The sequence below is a fragment of the Ornithorhynchus anatinus genome, chromosome 5, assembly GCF_004115215.2.
Source record: "Ornithorhynchus anatinus isolate Pmale09 chromosome 5, mOrnAna1.pri.v4, whole genome shotgun sequence".
In the NCBI taxonomy this organism is placed as follows: Eukaryota; Metazoa; Chordata; class Mammalia; order Monotremata; family Ornithorhynchidae; genus Ornithorhynchus; species Ornithorhynchus anatinus.
The window spans coordinates 13,211,310-13,229,534 of NC_041732.1; the positions used below are offsets into that span (position 1 = coordinate 13,211,310).

Here is an 18,225-nt window from a genome sequence, read left to right on the forward strand (position 1 = left end):
GGGACCGTTCTCAGGGCACCAAAAGACTTCCCCCAGATGAGCACAGTGCCTCTGCTACCCGACAGATCCTGGGCCTGCCGGCTAGGGGGCAGCTGAGAAGTAGCAGGGCCTAGTGAAAAGAACACGGGCCCGGGAGTCAGAGGATCTGGGTTCTAATCCCGGCTCTGCCACGTGCCTGCTGGATGACCTTGGGCAAATGTATAAAATGAGGTTGAAATACTTTCTTAGACTGTGAGCCCCACAGGGCAGGAACGGTGTCTGACGTGAGCGTATCTATCCTGGTGTTTAGGACAGTGTTTGGCACGCAGAAAGCCCTTAAAAAAAAGGTAACCATTATTATTAACTGGGAGATCCCCCTGCTGCCTCCCAGCCTCCTCCTGGCCTCCCTTCCTCCCGCAGCCCAAATCTCAGTACATATGTATTTATTTCCCAATGGGGCTCAAATCTCTGGGGAAGTAGGAAAGGCCCCACCTGCTGCAGATGGGAGGGCTGCAGGTCAGATGGCTTGAGGCCCACCCCTGCCCACCAGCCTCAAATCTGCCCAAAGAGTGGCCAGATCAGGAATAGGAAGAGAGGTTAGCCCTCGGAAGGCTACCCTTCCCAAAGTGCCTGGTTTCTGTTTGACTATAGATTGGGGGTCTCAGCCCTGGCAGCCCCGACAGTCTCTGCTGTGGGGGATTCAATGAGGCTGCTTTTTCTAGTCACCCCCACCCCCGGGTCCCCAGGCTGGCCGGGACACCTCAACAGTCATTCCGATCACGTCAGACGCTCGATATTGCCAGGGATAAGGGGGAGTATGGGTCTGACGGTTTTCCCTTTAGCATTTTATTCTTTCGCTTTCATTATTCTCAACATTTTCCATCGACAGCAAAACTTCCCCCACCCAGCCAGACGGGTGCCTCTGAAAAGTGGGCCCTGGAGGGGAGGGGACGGCGGCTTGGGGGTAGAGGGCTAGCCCAAATGAGGGAGGCTCCTTCCGGTACCTCCAAACCCTGGACCCTCGATGCCCTCCACCTCTAAACCGCATGACCGTCAGGGAAGCCCCCAAGGTTCTCCACGTCAGGTTTCCCAAGGAAGGACACCCGTGCCCGCTCACCCCCGGCACCGGCTCCAACGCTTCATCACCGGCAGAGCCAAGGGGGGCCGGGGCACCTCTGGAGTTGGGTCTTGATGGTTTTTAAAAAAAACAAACAAAACTGTAAAAGGATTTCCAAGAAAAAGGAAAAAGCGGCAGAGCAGCTGCCCGCAGCCCCCGGGGGGTGAGCCAGCTGCAGAGCACATCTGTCCATCTGTCCATTGTCGCAGGGGCACCGCGCCTGTGCTGGGCCCCCTCTGCGGAGGCGGGCGGGCGGGCGGATGGCGGCTCCTGCCAGGATGTAAACAACAACAGCCAGAGACGTCTCTGCCTGACTTTGTGGGGAGGAAGAGGGGAGCGGGGAGAGGCACCCCGTTCCCCGGGGAGCCACTGGGCTCACTGGAACCCTTCCCTGCGAGGTCCCACGCCCCACCCAAGGGCTGCCCCATCATGAGCCGGGTTCGTCTGGGGGCTGGCTCCCAGATGGGCCACTTGGCAGGGATTTTGGACTGGAAAGGGCCCTTGCCGGGCAGGGTGATCCCAAGAGTCAGGTTCCCCCTAAGCCTGGAGCCTTCAGGGATCTAAAGGAAGAATGCCAGGTCAGCTGGGCCCCCCGAGCCCAGACCCAGAGCTTCCAAACCCCATCCCCGGGACCCTAGAGGTCTTTGCTGCTGGTGGACTCAGGGAAGGTCACGTGGGAGGAAAGGCCCACGGCCACTGGCTCAGGACACCGAGTATGGGCAGCCCGTGGGTCACGGTTGGGGCACCGTATGTCATAGGCACACGGGGCCTCAAATCCATCCCAAGTGGCTGGGCTGAGGGATCCTGGCTGGGGTGAGGGGTCCTGGCTGGGTGGAGGGAGCGGATACAAGCTCCAGCTCTCTGACTGGGGCACACCCCAAATGCCGGGGATGTGCAGATCCTGTGGTCTCTCCCCCTCACCAGTGGAAGGACACGGGACTCCGGCCAAGGTGGGAAGCCTGGGTGGGCGAGAGCAGGAATCGGGGAGAGAAGCCCACCACCATGGCCTTTACTGAATTCTGCAGGAGAAAGAAAACAATGCCTTGTCAACTTGGAAGTAAAAGGCAGTGGATTTGGTTTTGGGTGGAGGGACGTCCGCTTACCTGCCCCACTGCAAAGAGTCGCCCACCGCTGCTCTGCTGACCCCATCCGGATCGGGCAGTGGGATGGAAAGAACGTCAAGCCTGAGACCCCATCGGCCCCGGGGCTCAGAGACCCAGGAAGGCCTCCCCGGGCCAGCCCACCTCTAAAGTCCTCCGGGGGTCTTCAACTGTCGGTCGCCTCTGCCCGGCCGGGCCTCTTCCCGGCCTCCCTGCCTCTGCGGGCGCGTTCCCCTGAACCCAGGTCCCCGCTTGGGCCAGAAGGAGGCTGAACCAGGGTGGGTCTGGATGGTCCCGAAGTCATTAGTGTCATTACATCCTGTTTGGTCTCAGCGAAGCAGCTCCGGGTCGGGTGCGCATCCATACAAACACAAGTACACGTGTGCACAGACACACGTGCACACACACACCCCCCGCGCACACACATACACAAACACACACCCTCAAGGGAAGGGGAGAAGGTGGAATTTGGTCATATCTGTCCCGAGTTTCCCCTTCCGCTCAGCCTCCTGAAAAGTAGTCCCTGCGGGGTCCTAGCGGATGGAGGAGAGCGAGGGGCCCTGGGCCGGGGGTAGGGAGATGTGTGTTAGAGGCCGTCATACATATGCAGGGTCTTCTCCAGCTGCTGGCTGACGCGCTGGAAGAAGAGGATCTGCTGCTTCAGGTAGGCCTGCATCATCTGCTTGAAGTCCAGCACACGGCGCTCGTGAAAGTGGTTCATCTCGGCCTGCAGCGCGAAGCCGACCACCCGGCACCGCTTGCGGATCCCGTCCGCCTCGTCCTGGTCCATCTTGCCCTCGTCGCTCATGCGCTGGCTCTCCTTCACCTTGGCGAAGGCTCCTGAGGAAGAGGAGGCCGGAGACCCCGGACGGAGCCAGGGATGAGCCGGGTCACGGAGTCCGGCCCGGCAGGACGCCGCCACCACCACGAGGAAAGGGGGCCCTGGGTCCTCGTCCTCTCCCACAAACCCTCTGGGCTGGTTGGCAGCCCGGCGGGTCCCCCTGAGGCCACATTCCGCCTCCCAGACCCTGCGTCTCCACAATCCCGGATCCCGGGACCAAGCTCGACTCGGGACAAGGGGCTCTGGGGTTCCTTCAGGGGCCTCCTCGGGATGGGGGACGAGACCTTCGCCTCGAGCACACAGGTCAGCCGCGGCACAACCGGGCACGCCCGGAAGTCCCGACGCGAGTTCCGGCGGGCACACGTGACCCACCTTGAACTCTGGGCCCGCCTGCCAAAAGTAAGGTCACACCCCACCGGCCTGAGGGCTTGCTCGGGTCGGACCAGGGCTAGGCGTGTCAGATCGGGCTAGGCCGGGCCGCAGATTTCTGACCTGGGCAGGACTCAAACTCCTATTTGACCCTCAACCCCATAGAATTTATGTACATATTTTTCAATTTGCTCTGCACATAGTAAGCGCTCAATAAATACTATTGAATGAATAAATGACATATTATAAATTACTTATTTACATGAATGCCTGCCTCCCCCTCTAGACCACATGCTCGCTGTGAGCAGGGAACGTGTCTGCTAACTCTATTGTACTGTACTCTCCCAAGTGCTTAGTCCAGTGCTCTGCACATAGTAAGCGCTCGATAAATGTCATTGTCATAGGCTGGGAAAGGAGGGTCGCTGCACGAAAGGGCTCAGGGGCTACAAGAGAGGGAATTTGATTGATTGATTGATTGATGGGGAATGGGGTGGGGAGGTTGGGGATTTGTTGACTATTTCCCTGAAGCTGGTTATAAAGGGCTCCCTTGCAAATCACCAAGACTCTGATGATGATGATAATGGTATATTTGTTTAGTGCTTACTATGCACCAAACACTATACTGAGCACTGGGGTACATACGAGATAATCAGACTGGTCTCACATGGGGCTCGGAATCTAAGAGGAAGAGAGAATGGGTACTGAATTCCCATTTCACAGATGAGGAAAATGAGGCCCAGAGAAGTGAAGTGACTGACCCAAGGTCACCCAAAAAGCAAGTGGCAGAGCTGGGATTATAACTCGGGTCCTCCGATCGTCCCCCAGGGCTCTTTCACCTACGCCTCGGGCTGAGGCCACGTCCCACCACTCTTCTGCTCTCCGAGGCAGATGGCTGATGGGTCGAGGGGTGACAGCCTACAGCACGGCTGCCTGCCCTCTTCACTCAGGGCAGAAACAGAGATGAAGGCTCTACACTACAGGGTAAGGGACTCCTGGTGGGTTGAAGCCGGGTGGCCTGGTGGATCGAACTCAGGCCTGCGAGTCAGAAGGACCTGAGTTCGTCCTGGTTCTGCCACTTGAATTCTGTGTGACGTTGGGCAGGTCACATCATTTCTCTGTGCTTCAGAGATCTCATCTGTAAAATGGGGATTAAGACTGTGAGCCCCACGTGGGATATGTATCTGCCCCAGAACCTCCTAAAGTCCCTGACGCATAATAAATAATAATTAAAAAAAAGCAATGGGCTTCCCAGAGAGCCACAGGACCTCTTTTCTCAGAGAACTTGATAACAGAATTGAGTCTCCCCTGCCTGGCGGAGGGGGGTCTAGGTGCAGTCCTGCCTGGAGGCAGGGGGATTGCTGACCCAGCCTACAAGGGAAGCAGCGTGGCTCAGTGGAAAGAGCCCGGCCTTGGGAGTCAGAGGTCATGGGTTCGAATCCCGGCTCTGCCACTTGTCAGCTGTGTGACTGTGGGCAAGTCACTTCACTTCTCTGGGCCTCAGTTCCCTCATCTGTAAAATGGGGATAAAGACTGTGAGCCTCACGTGGGACAATTTAATTACCCTGTATCTATCCCAGCGCTTAGAACAGTGCTGTGCACATAGTAAGCACTTAACAAATACCAACTTATTATTATTATTATATAAGGCCTCAGCCGGTGGAGGACTTTAAGATGACCTCACTCTGGAGGTCAATGGAGAAGCAGGATGGCCTTGTGGAAGGAGCACGGGCCTGAGAGTCAGAAAACCCGGGCTCTCCTCCCAGCTCTGCCACTTGCCTTCTGTGTGAACTTGGGCAAGTCATTTCACTTCTCTGGGCCTGTTTTCTCATCTGTAAAATGGGGATTAAATACCTGTTCTCCCTCCTAATTAGACCGTGAGCCCTGTGTGGGATGGGGGCTGTGTCCGACCTGATTAACCTGTCCCTTCCTCAGCGCTTAATACAGCGCTTGGCACATAATAAGTGCTTAACAAATACTACAGCTATTATTAATATTCCTCCCTGGGCATCAGTGTCAGTACCAAGAGGGTTTATCAGAAGACCAAAAAGGGCCAGGTTTTTTTGAGGGGTGGGGAGGGGCTGAATCCCAATCTGCCCCGGGGTTAGGGGTGGGGGGGCTGAATCTGTCGGAACCCCAGCCTCAAGGAGGTCCATCCTACAGCTCCAAAACAACTCTCCCGGAGGACGGACTCCCGCTCCCTGGGCAAGCGGCCCCAGGCCCTCCACAAACAGAGGCAAGGGTAGGCCCCAGTAAGCCCCACTAGGCCCCAGTGTCTCTGGAAGCTCAGACCAAAGCTGCGGCTGTTAGGCGCTAGCAGCCTGGACTCCACCCAGGGAAGGTCACATCTGGGTGGGATGAGGGAATGAGGTCCCGGCCAGCAGGGTTCTCTCCTCCCTGAAATTCGTCAGGACTGACCGATTGGTTGAGGTCCCCCCCACCTCCCATCCGCCCCGCTACTGCTGGCAATGGGGCTGGGGTAGTCCCAGCTATTCAGCCTTGGGTCGAGGGGGGAGAAAGTCCACTCCCTTCTCCTCCCCAGTGCCCCTCAATTGTAAAATAGGGATTCAATACCTGTTCTCCCTCCTACTTAAGGCTGTGAGCCCCATGTGGGACAGAGACTGCGTCCAACCTGATTAACCGGTATCTACCCCAGATCTTAGAACAGGGCTTGACGCATAGAAAGCGGAAGAATAAAAAGAAGCCGAAGAAAAAGAGGAGGAGGAGGAAGGGGAGAGGGAGGAAGGAGAGGGGCAGCAGCATTTCAGTGAGTCCCAGGTGGGACAAGGACTGTGTCCTTTCTGATTACCTTTCATCTACCCAGCACTAAGCACAGTGTGGAGTAAGCCCTGAATATTTACCATTAAAAGAAACGAATGTTCCCAAGCCAGAAGTCCAAGCGTCAACCTTAGCAGGGCCCAAGAGCCTCTAAGCCCCCAGCCCATCTGGTCTTCGGAGCCATCCCGACCTGAGCCTGACTCCCAGAAGCCCTGAGTTTGACCTTTGACCCGGGGTGGGAAAGACCAAGCCCCCTCCCCAACCCGTCTCCTCTCCCCAGATCAGAGTGCGGCACTTCACCCGCTACCGGGTGAGACTGACGTTCAACACGTCACCCCCGGCCCTCCCTACATGCACCTATTCTAACGTCTCACCACCCTTCTGCTCAGAAAGTTCTTCTTCACATCTAACTCCAATCCCTCCTGCTGCCATTTGCTAATGCCAACGATTCCGGATTAGTGCCTGTCAGGTGTGTCTCGGGAGGAGGACTGGGGAACGGGGGAGCGGATGCCCCTGAAGGCAGGAAGGCACCCCCGGGCTTGGCCACGATCAGAGCCGCGCGGAAGGAGGGACGGAGCGGTAATCCGGTGGTGTTGCTGGAGAGAGCTGCAGTTTCACCGCCGGTGATTCTCGGAGCACACCGGCTCCCTCGCACCGGTGGAGGCCGGGCAGAGATCAGGTCTAACCAGCTCTTGGGACTTGGCATGTGTGAGTCTCCGCTTCCGCCCAAAACCACCTGACCAGGCTCCCTGCTCCCAGCCCGGGGCACCGCGGGTCCCAGGAGCACCGACCCAAGCCTTTATCTGTCTCCATCCCTTCCCCCCCTGGGGGGGTCAACAGCCTCACGGGGAGCAGGGAGCCATTTCTCAACCAGCTGCTCCAGGCTGAGCTCCCCCGGGGCCCCCCGGCCTCCTGGGACGCGGTGAAACTGGGTGGTTGGCGTTGCCCAAAACAGCGATCACGTGACCTTCCAGCGGCTGCTTCCATTTGTCCTCGGATCCAGGAGCTTCCACGGGGCCGGGTGTAGGCTGTCGTCCCGGGGGGCGTGGGAGGGAGGGGGATTATCTGCTTGTAAAAGTAAGACTATAGGTCCAGGGAAAGTGGAGAGGGTGTGGGAGATGGGGAGGGGGAGGAACAATGCCCTCTGGGAGGAGAGGGAGGGATGGGAAAGTGAATGGGAAATCCCGGCCCCGTGGAGAGGCAACTAGGGGGCCTGCACCCCTCCGAGACAGCCAGAACAGGACAACTCCTGCCCCACGGTCCCTGCTCTACATCCTGAGCAGTATTTCGGGGGGCAGCTCTACCCTCGATCACTATTGGTACTTACTGAGCGCTTACTCTGTGCCGAGCACTGCTTTAAATGGCCGGGAGAGGACAATACCGTTGGTAGATGCGACCCCTGCTTCCACGGGGTTCTCAGGGCCCTGGCATCCCAGCCCCTCTCTAACTCTCTGCCACCGCTGAAGCCTCTGCCTAGATTTCGGTGTTCCCGGGCCTCGCCGGCCCAAGAACTCGGAGGGGCGGGGGTCCCGTGGAGGCCGGCCGCGGACACCAGGCTGGAGAGCGGCCGGCCGGCCCAGACTCACTCCGGGGCGAGAGGACTCTGGGAGTGTGGCCAACCCCGCGTGGTGGGGGATCTGTCAATACCAGCCAGAAGAGGTGCAGAGTCTCCCTGGCACCGTGGCTGGAACGAGGTGATCGAAGCCCGGGGTTGAGGTCAGAGCCCGGGGGGAAGGCGGGACAGCCCCCAAAGGCTCTGGGCCTGCCTAGCAGAGGCGGAGTCGGGAGGAGGTAGAGGAGCCGGGACCAGTCCGATCCGAGCAGCGGGCACCCACCCTGCCTCCCGCGACGGCCGATCCGGCCGCCGCCTCGCCCGGCCTCCAGAAGCGCCCGGCGGAGCCTCGGCCCGCTCCCTAGCCTCCGGCGGCTTTGCGGGCGGGGCGCCCGTCCCAGCTCCCGGCCGGCCGCCAGGCCCGGCGACGGGGAGCCCACCTTTGGAGGCCTTCGGGCAGGAGCCGGACATCCATCGCTCCTCCTTCCTAGGGGACGGGGGAGACAGAGCGGGGGTCTCCCCGAGCCTCAGCCCCCTTCCCAGAGGGAGAGCTCAGAGCGAGGCACGGGCCCGCCCCTGCCCGCCCAGCTCCCTGGGTTCATGAGAAGAGAGACACCCCTCTCCCCTTCCCTCCACCCCCCTTCCCAGAGTGGCCCTGGTACCCCGGCGGCCTGACGGGCTGGCTGGTTCCTCCCAGCTGGTCGGCCAAACCCAATCCCTTCAGACGTTCTGCCCGAGTGCCAGAAGCGGAGATGGGGCCAGCATCCGCCCATCCCAGGCTCCCCAGGGGCGGGACACACCTCCCTCTGACCTAGCTCCGGCGCAGCCAAGTCAGGACGCTCCGGGCTGGGTTCAGCTCGGCGCTAACCCCTTTTCCCTCCCTTTCTTCAAGGGCTTCCCAAACCCCGGCACAGGCTCCCCGGCTGATCTAACCCCAGCCCGGGCCGCCCGGCCGGTCGCCAGCCAACCCCTCGCCCTGACTCATTCGGCCAGAGCCCCTAGTCAATTGACCCCGGCCGGGCAACGAGGAGAGGGCAGGAGGGCTAATCCGCCGTCGCTCCCGGGACAACTGCCCAGGGCTGGGGCAATAATAATAGTAACTATTAATAATAATAATAATGCCCGGGGTATATGTGAAGTGCTGACTCTGGGTCGAGCACCGCACTAAGCACTGGGATAGACATAAGATCATCAGGTCGGATGCAGGCCCTGCCCTACGTAGGGCATCCGGGCTTAGTAAGAAGAAGAAAGGGTATTGTGTCCCCATTTCACAGGGGAGGAAACTGAGGCTCAGGGAAGTTAAGTGACTTGCCCAAGGACACCCAACAGACACCCACGCTGCATCTACTCATTACCCATCCGGTCCCTCCCCACCCAGAGCTGGAATGGGGGGGAGGGGAAAATGGATGTAGGAGAGGATTGCTGGGGGCGGGGGGAGCACGTAAGAGGAAGAGACAGGAGTCGGACACTCATGGCTAGCGGAGAAGGCTCCGCGCTGGGGAACGGAAGTCCTGGGTTCCGGTCACAACTCTGCTACCGAGGCCGACGTCCCGAGAAGTCACCCTCCACGTCTCCGGGCCTCAGGGCCCGCCAACCACGGCGGTTTCCTCCCCTTCGAGGAGGGGGTGAGAACACCTCCTTGGATGGGAGGCATTTTTCTGGGGAGGCGTGTTTACTGTTATCCCGTCCTCTCTCGAGCGCTCAGTACAGTGCTCTGCGCAAAGTTAGCGCTCAATAAATACGACCGAATGAACCGAACGCCCGGGAGGACGTTAGGTGCTGAGGGGTTCCCTGCCGCTCTGGGGGCAGGGATCGTGTCTCCCAGCTCCAGTGTACCGTCCCCTCCCAGGCGCTCAGTACGGCGCTCCGCCCCGAGTTAGCCCCCCAGTCAACCTCCCCTATCTCGGATTGAGCTAACGGGCCAGAAGGGAGACCCTCCCCCTTCTCCGGGGAGGGGGCGGGAAGGGGAAGGGGGCGAGGCAGGGGGGGAGGGGGGCAGGGGAGCTTACCTTTTTGCAGGTGGATGATGTCCGGGAAGTTGGACAGCAGCCCCTGGTAGAGGGTCAGGGTGTCCAACATCTGGAAGAGGTCATTCTTGGGCTGCTCGGCAAACATCTCCCCGACCGCCTCGTAGGTCTTGCCCGTGTGGGAGATGGCGCCGTTGAGGGCGTCGGAGCTGTAGGGGGGGTCCAACTGGAAGGAGTGGCTGACGGCCTGGAAGGCCTGGCCCAGCTTCTGGAACTCCTTGCGGAAGCCCCCCAGGTGTTTGCGCACCAGCTCCGAGGCCACGTTGCTCAGCTGCAGGACGCTGTCGTCCATCTTCTTGCTGAAGGCCTTGAAGGTGTCCACGCGGTCCTCCACGTCCTGCAGGTCCTGGTGCTCGGTGGGGATCTGGAAGGTGAGGAGGAAGCTGGCGCCCACCATCTCGTCCTTCTCGGCCCGCCGCTTGCCCATCTTCCACTGCTTGTCGTCGTAGCAGCTGAGGAAGTGCTGGAAGCCCTCGTACTGGGAGAGCACGGGGTGGCTGGTCATGTGGTCCATCCAGAGGACCAGCCGCCGCTTCCGCTTCTCGATGAAGTCCTCGTCGAAGCGGCCGGTGGCCTGCTTCTCGGGCAGGTGGGGCACCGAGATGACCGTGAACTTGTGCAGCAGGCGGTTGTAGAGCCAGTCGAAGTGCTTGTAGCGCCGGTAGACGGGGGCGCCGGCGTGGCTGGGGGTCAGCTTGTACGAGATGTAGCTCTTGATGCCCTTGAACTTGGTCTGCCGGGTGGGGTCCTCCACGGAGCAGGCGAACGGGTGCGGGTTGGCCCTCCACTGGGGGCCGCGGGGGCCCATCTCGATGCAGTAGGTCTCGGCCACCTTGGCCATCAGGGGCACGTCCCCCAGGATGAAGGCCTCCACCCCGGAGCGGACGAAGCAGGAGAAGCGGTTCAGGTTGCGCCCCACCACGCTGCCCCTCTTGGCCGAGGCCGAGCTGTCCTGGCGCTCCAGGGGCCCCGCGGCCCGGAAGCCCATGTGCTGCTTGGGGTAGGCCCCCGGGTAGGACAGGTTGAGCGGCGGGTGGCCGTTGGCCCCCGGCCCGGCCCCCCGGGGCTCCTCCACCACCGTCCCCCCGTCGTCCCAGTCGTCCCAGTCGTCCTCGTCCTCGTCCTCGTCCTCGAAGCTGCCCCAGCGGCCGCCTCCGGCCGGGGCCCCGGGGAAGACGCCGTCGCTGCCGGGGGAGCCCGCGGGGCTGGACCCGGACCGGGCGCGCAGGACCTCCACGTAGGAGGCCGGGAACAGGCCCGTCTCTCCGCGGCTGTTCTGGCCCTGCAGCCACCCATCCAGGGAGTGCTCGCTGAACACCACCAGCTCCTCGCCCTGCTGGATGCTGATCTCCTCTTTATTTTCGCTCTGGAAGTCGTACAGCGCTCGGGCTCTCAACGCCATGGCTGGGGCCGGGGGTGGGGGGCAGGGGGTGGGGGCGGAGGGGGAGCGGGGGCGTCGCCCCCAACCAAACTTTAAGGAAGGAGGACCGCTGCGCGCGACCGCAAACCCCCACGCGCACGCGCCGCGCGCCTTCTCGGCCCGCGACGACCCCGCTCCTTTTCCGCCCCGGCGGCTCGACCTGGGGAGCTCGAAGGAGGGTTACGGCGGAATCGCTTGCTCGGTGGAAAGAGACACGAGAGCCAGGAAGCCTAGTTGCAATCACCACCGGGGTCTGGCTTCTTCTTTTAGCTGCGAATATAATCCTGAGGCACGCGCCGGCGCCTCCGTAGAGCTGTCATTCTGGGGGCGCTGCCTTCTCGGCCTGAGCGGGGTGCCCTTGGCTGGAGTTTTACACGCCTCTTCTCCCCCACCAGAATCCAAGCCGCGCCTCGGAGATGCCCCGGGAGGGTGGCGGCGGGGGGGAAAGGCACTTTTTGCCGGAATGAAGTCCTCGGACAGAAAAAAAATCCCTCTTGCAAACCACAAACCCCGAAATCCATCCAGGACAGGAAAAAGTCTCTTCCAGAGAAACCCGGGCACCTTTCTGCCGGGCGGCTGGCTGGGGAGATGGGGACGGGGATGGGGGGCAACTGGGGAGGGATGGGGGGGAATGGGAAGAAAGGGGGAGTGGAGGCGGGGCGGGGGGTAGCTCACATTCCTGGCCTCCCTTCCTTCCCTTGTTTTGGAGGGAGTTGGGGGTTGAAAAGTCCACCAAGCCCAGGAGGGCCGGAGAGAAAGAAAACAAACCCGAAAGAAATCCAAGTGTGGATGTGTCACGCCTCACCAAGGCGGGGGGGTGGGGGGGTGGGAGTGAGGGGGGACCAAGGCTTACACAACCACTCCAAAGTGGGGAAAGTTAAGACGGACTTTTCGGGCCCCCAACAGCCATAGAGGTGGAACTTGGGGGGGGGGGGCTCCCCCAAAGGGAAGGGCCTGGGGGAGGTTTGGACCCCGACCCCCAAACTGCTCTGGGGTGGGGGGCTTGAGGAGGTGCCTCGGGTTGGAGGTGGGGGGCTACGGCCCGGCAACGGGGGACCCCGGGGGGTGATGGAGGGGAGAAAGGGGGAGGGAAGCCGGGGGGATCTTTTGTCTGGTGGACTCCTGGTCCCCTTCCAGGCTCCTCTACCGGACAACTGGGTCCCCAACCCGTCCGGAAAGGGGAAGACGAGACCCCCTCCACACTCCTATTTCCCCCAAAGCCCCCCACTAGGGTCCCCGGGGGGAACTTTTCGGACCGGGCTGAGCTCAAAAGCACCGCCCAAGGGCTGGGGTGAGTTCCATAACAAACTTTTTAATCAATGGCAAGAAGTCGGATTTTTTTTTGGGGGGGGGGGAGAGTAATTTTCGCGGTTGGGGAGGGAATGGGGGGCAGAGGGGAATTCGGCAAAGGAGGGGATGGGAAGGAGAGGGGGGATGGCAGGAGGAAAGGGGGCCGGTCTCCCCGGGGACCGGGCCTAGTGGCCCCTGGCTGGGCCGGGACTGACCCCTACCTCCCCGGGCTCGGTCGTGGCGGCTGCGGGGTCCTCCCGCACGACGATCCCAACTCCTCCTCCTCCTCCTTTCACTCCATTTTGTCGCCGGCGACGTCCAGGCACCGACACTCGCCCTCGGCCACCGAGTCCCGGCCACCGCCGGGGGCCACGGGCTCCAGCAGGGACCGGGGGACGAGGGACCGGGGGCCGGGACGCTCCTCCCCGGGTGGAGGGGCGAGCTTTCCCCCCCGCCACCTGGTCCCGAAGTGGCCCCCGGGGTCTGTCCTGGGGGGGATGATGATGATGAAGATGATGATGTCCTGGATGTCGGTCCCGGGCTCCCGGGGGGCTCCGCCGTGCCCCGCCGGGCCTCGGCCGCCCGGGTGGGCGGCTCACGCCGCGGGCTTCTCCGCGATGCACCCGGTGGGGGTGGCGGGGGAAGGAGGAGAAGCGCAAAGTTTGCAGAGCTCCGAACGCACCGCGCAGCACCGCGCTGCACCGAGCTGGCCCGGGACACCCACCCACCCACCCACCGGGAGCACGGCCCGCTCCACGCCGCCCCCTGCAGGCCGCCCGCCGCCTCGACGCCGCCCGCTCCACGCCGCCCCCTGCAGGCCGCCCGCCGCCTCGACGCCGCCCGCTCCACGCCGCCCCCTGCAGGCCGCCCGCCGCCTCGACGCCGCCCCCTGCAGGCCGCCCGCCTCCTCGACGCCGCCCCCTGCAGGCCGCCCGCCGCCTCCACGCCGCCCGCTCCACGCCGCCCCCTGCAGGCCGCACGGCGCATCGACCTCGCCGCCCCTGGGTTGGACACACGCCCAGAGTTGGACACTCGGCTTCCAAAATCACCAATATATCGCTAATATAATCTATATATTCACTCATTCATTCAATAGTATTTATTGAGCGCTTACTATGTGCAGAGCACTGGACTAAGCGCTTGGAATGGACAAATCGGTAACAGATAGAGACAGTCCCTGCCCTTTGACGGGCTTACAGTCTAATCGGGGGAGACAGAGAGATTTATATGTGTATCAATCTACAATTCTATTGATCTCTTCTCATGCTATTGAAGACTACTCGTTTTATTTTGCTGCCTGTCTCCCCCCTTCTAGACCGTGAGCCCGTTGTTGGGCAGGGATCATCTCTATCTGTTGGCCAACTGTACTTTCCAAACGCTTAGTCCAGTGCTCTGCACACAGTAAGCGCTCAATAAATACGATTGAATGAATGAGCGAATAAAAATAACAGTGATTACAGTCATTGTTAAGCGCTTTCTGGGTGCCAGGCACTGTTCTGAGCGCTGGGATGGACACAAGCAAATCGGGTTGGACACAGGCCCTTGTCCCACATGGGGCTCACGGTCTCAATCTTTAAGTGCTTACTATGTACCAGGCACTGTTCTAAGCGCTGGGACGGACACAAGCAAATCGGGTTGGACACAGTCTCTGGCCCACCTGGGGCTCCCAAGGCTCACATCCCCATTTTACAGATGAGGGGACCGAGGCCCAGAGAAAAGTGAAGTGACTTACCCAAGGTCACATAGCAGACAAGTGGCGGAGCCGGGATTAGAACCCATGACCTTCTGACTCCCAGGCCCTTGCTCTAACCACTACACCATGATGCTTCTCTAATGACCACGACACAAAGAATGATCGACTGCTATGCCAAGGGGGAGCTTGAGTGACCTCAAAGCCTAGATTGGAATCATCCCCGCTGCCCAGGGAGGTGGACTGACTTTTTTTTAAATGGTACTTGTTATTCAATCAATCAACCATATTTATTGAGCACTTACTACTAATACTAATAATAATGGTGGTATTTGTTAAGCACTTACTATGTCGGCCTGGCTCAGTGGAAAGAGCCCGGGCTTAGGAGTCAGAGGTCATGGGTTCGAATCCCGGCTCTGCCACTTGTCAGCTGTGTGACTGTAGGCAAGTCACTTCACTTCTCTGGGCCTCAGTTACCTCATCTGTAAAATGGGGATGAAAACTTGTGACCCTCACTTGGGACAACCTCATTACCCTGTATCTCCCCCAGCACTTAGAACAGCGCTCTGCACGTAGTAAGCGCTTAACAAATACCAACATTGTTATTATTATGTGCCAAGCACAATTCTAAGCACTGAGGTAGATACAAGGTCATCACGTTGTCCCACGAGGGGCCCACAGTCTTCATCCCCATTTTACAAATGAGATAACTGAGGCACAGAGAAAATAAGTGACTTGCCCAAGATCACACAGCAGACAAGTGGCGGAGCCGGGATTAGAACCCATGTCCTTTGACTCCCCAGGCCGGGTTCTTGCCGCCAATCACTTGGGAGAGTACAAGAGTTGGGAGACAAGTTCCCTAAGCGCTTACCATGTGCCAGGCACTGTACTAGGCTCTTGGGAGAGTACAATATAACAGAGCTGGGAAACGTGTTCCCTAAGGACTTACTTACTCCAGGTCAGGTGCTGTACCCATTGCTGAGGTAGGTCATCAAGTGGGACATCAGGTAGATCATCAGGTGGGACACAGAACCCTTTGCAGCTACCTGCTCTCCCTCCAACTTCAATCGTGAGCCCCATGTGGGACCTCATGATCTTGTACCTGCCCCAGGGTTTAGCACAGTGCTTGGCACAATAGTAAGACTTTAACAGATGCAGTAATTATCACTGTGATGATTATCATTATGATTACTATTAACCCCCATTTTACAACTGCGGTAACAGGGGCACAGAGAATTTAAGCGACTTGCTCAAGGTCACCCAGCAGACGAGTGGCGGAACTGGAATGAGAACCCAGGTTCCCTGACTCCCGGGCCCGTGCTCTTGTCACCAGGCCGTGCGGCTTCTTGACCGACTTTCATTCATTCAATAGTATTTATTGAGCGCTTACTATGTGCAGAGCACTGTACTAAGCGCTTGGAATGTACAAATCGGTAACAGATAGAGACAGTCCCTGCCCTTTGATGGGCTCACAGTCTAATCGGGGGAGACAGGCAGACAAGAACAATGGCAATAAATAGAATCAAGGGGAAGAACATCTCATTAAAGCAATAGCAAATAAATAGAATTAGGGTGACGTACATCTCATTAACAAAATAAATAGGGTGATGAAGATATATACAGTTGAGCGGACGAGTAAAGTGCTGAGGGGAAGGGACGGAAGGGGGGAGGAGCAGAGGGAAAGGGGGGAGAAGAGGGTTTAGCTGCGGAGAGGTGATGGGGGGATAGAGGGAGCAGAAGGAAAAGGGGAGCTCAGTCTGGGAAGGCCTCTTGGAGGAGGTGAGCTCTAAGTAGGGTTTTGAAGAGGAGAAGAGAATTAGTTTGGCGGAGGTGAGGAGGGAGGGCGTTCCGGGACCGCGGGAGGACGTGGCCCAGGGGTCGACGGCGGAATAGGCGAGAACGGGGGATGGTGAGGAGGTGGGCGGCAGAGGAGCGGAGCGTGCGGGGTGGGCAGGAGAAAGAGAGAATAGTGACTTCACTGCAACCATCTATTTCTTTGTAAAAAGCCCCTGTACCGTGAAGTACAAATTGATCCCACCACCTCCTCCTCGTACAGCACAGAGAAGACCTCGTGTGGGGTCAAATATCGGGTCTGAAGGGGACAGCAAGGCCGACCCTACCACCTTTTCTGCCGCCCCTAGCAGGTGCAGAACTCCTCCAGGGGCAGGGGATGCAGCCCAGTGGCCCCCAGAATGGGAAGGCCACCGAAGGAGGTGACCAAAGGAGCCAGCTTGAAAATAGTTTCTTCAGTCTTAAATGGCCACGAGGACTTTAAATGTCACGGGGCAGGCGCGTCGGCTGAATGCGTTCATCCCTTCTCTCTCCCACCCCATCACCGAGGGATCCTCCCAGAGCTGGAAGTGAAGGGAGCTCTATCTGTTTACATGAGGCAAAGCTCTAAATATACACAAGCCATCACTCCCTTCAAGTTAACCACTCCCAACCCTTGAGTGTTTGAACTTTCCTCCTTCAGAACAGGAGAGATTCCAACTCAACAGTCCTTACTGTTCGCGAATGGCAACGGGCAAACGACCTGCGCAAAAATCATTAGAAGACACGGACGGACTGAGGGGAGGGAGGGAAACCCTTACAGAAATATGGTCGCCGGGGACCGCTCTTCACCAACAGATATCATCTCTAAAGGGACATTTGAAGAACATAATAATAAAGTTGGTATTTGGCAAGCGCTTACTATGTGCGGAGCACTGTTCTAAGCGCTGGGGTAGATATAAGGTCATCAGGTTGTCCTATGTGAGGCTCACGGTCTTCATCCCCATTTTGCAGATGAGGTAACTGAGGCACAGAGAAGTTCAGTGACTTGCCCACAGTCACACACAAATGTGTCACACACAAAATAATAATACTAATAATGTTGGTATTTGTTAAGCGCTTACTATGTGCAGAGCACTATTCTAAGCGCTGGGGTAGATACAGGGGAATCAGGTTGTCCCACGTGAGGCTCACAGTCTTAATGCCCATTTTACAGATGAGGGAACTGAGACACAGAGAAGTGAAGTGACTTGCCCACAGTCACACAGCTGACAAGTGGCAGGTCTGGGATTCGAACCCATGACCTCTGACTCCCAAGCCCCGGGCTCTTTCCACTGAGTCACGCTCACACACACACAGTCACACACAAAAGCAAATGCCACTCTGGCCTTTGGACTGACCCAACGCTGCCGACAGAAAGCACTTTTACAGAACAACGGTACTTATTGAGTGCTTCCTATCTGCAGGACACTGTACGAAGCACTTGGGAAAGTACGATACGACAGAATTGGCAGACGCGTTCCCTGCCCTACTCTGACTACGAGAAGATGGTATCTATTAAATGCTCACTCTGTGTCAAGCATCATTTTAAGCCCTGCAGCAGATGCCAGATAATCAGGTCGGAAACAGTCCCTGTCCCACATGGGGCTTTGGGTCTAAGAAGGAGGAATAGCAGGTATATTGAATTCCCATTTTTACAGATGGAGAAACTGAGGCATGGAGAAATAATAATGACGGCATTTGTTAAGTGCTTACTATGTGCGCCGAGCGCTGGGGTAGATACAAGGTGATCAGGTTGTCCCACGTGGGGCTCACAGTCTTAATCCCCATTTTACAGATGAGATAACTGAGGCACAGAGAAAAGAAATGACTTGCCCAAAGTCACACAGCTGGCAAGTGGCAGAGCGGGGATTAGAACCCACGACCTCCGACTCCCAAGGCCGGGCTCTTTCCACTAAACCACGCAATGTGACTTGTCCAGGGTCATGGGGCAGGCAAGTGGCAGAGCTGGGATCAGAACCCAGGTCCTCTGACTCCCAGGCCCGGGCTCTTTCCACTCTGCCACGCTGCTCTCCCACCAATGACTTTGTTTCCGTATTCTTGGCCAACAATATTAGAACCCCTCAGGGGAAACCAGCAAACACACCACGCTAAAGCTCAAGGGGCTCATTATCTTCCGGACGGAGCTTCCATTTGGGAGGTTATGTACCAGCCCGACATATAAATAGGCACTGCCGTCCAAATTGCCTGTCATCAGCTGCTTCTCTGCTAGAATTACCGAGATGAGAGGGGAGA

General features: G+C 58.7%; 1 protein-coding gene across 2 annotated transcripts; it reads right to left on the reverse strand.

Annotated features, from left to right (window-relative positions):
* Positions 1 to 803: 803 nt before the first annotated feature.
* Positions 804 to 11,349, reverse strand: SNX33 (sorting nexin 33). 2 transcript variants are annotated; one of them, XR_003759804.1, is made up of 3 exons: positions 9,743 to 11,184; positions 2,200 to 3,036; positions 804 to 2,115 (listed from the first exon to the last, which is right to left on the reverse strand). XR_003759804.1 is itself a non-coding variant. In XM_029065570.2 (2 exons), the coding sequence occupies exons 1-2, from the start codon at positions 11,160 to 11,162 to the stop codon at positions 2,783 to 2,785; spliced, it is 1,674 nt and encodes a 557-aa protein (XP_028921403.1). In that variant the 5' UTR covers positions 11,163 to 11,349; the 3' UTR covers positions 804 to 2,782. The 2 variants fall into 2 exon arrangements, 1 of the variants encoding a protein (XP_028921403.1); XM_029065570.2 differs by having other exon boundaries at positions 804 to 3,036; positions 9,743 to 11,349.
* Positions 11,350 to 18,225: the final 6,876 nt, after the last annotated feature.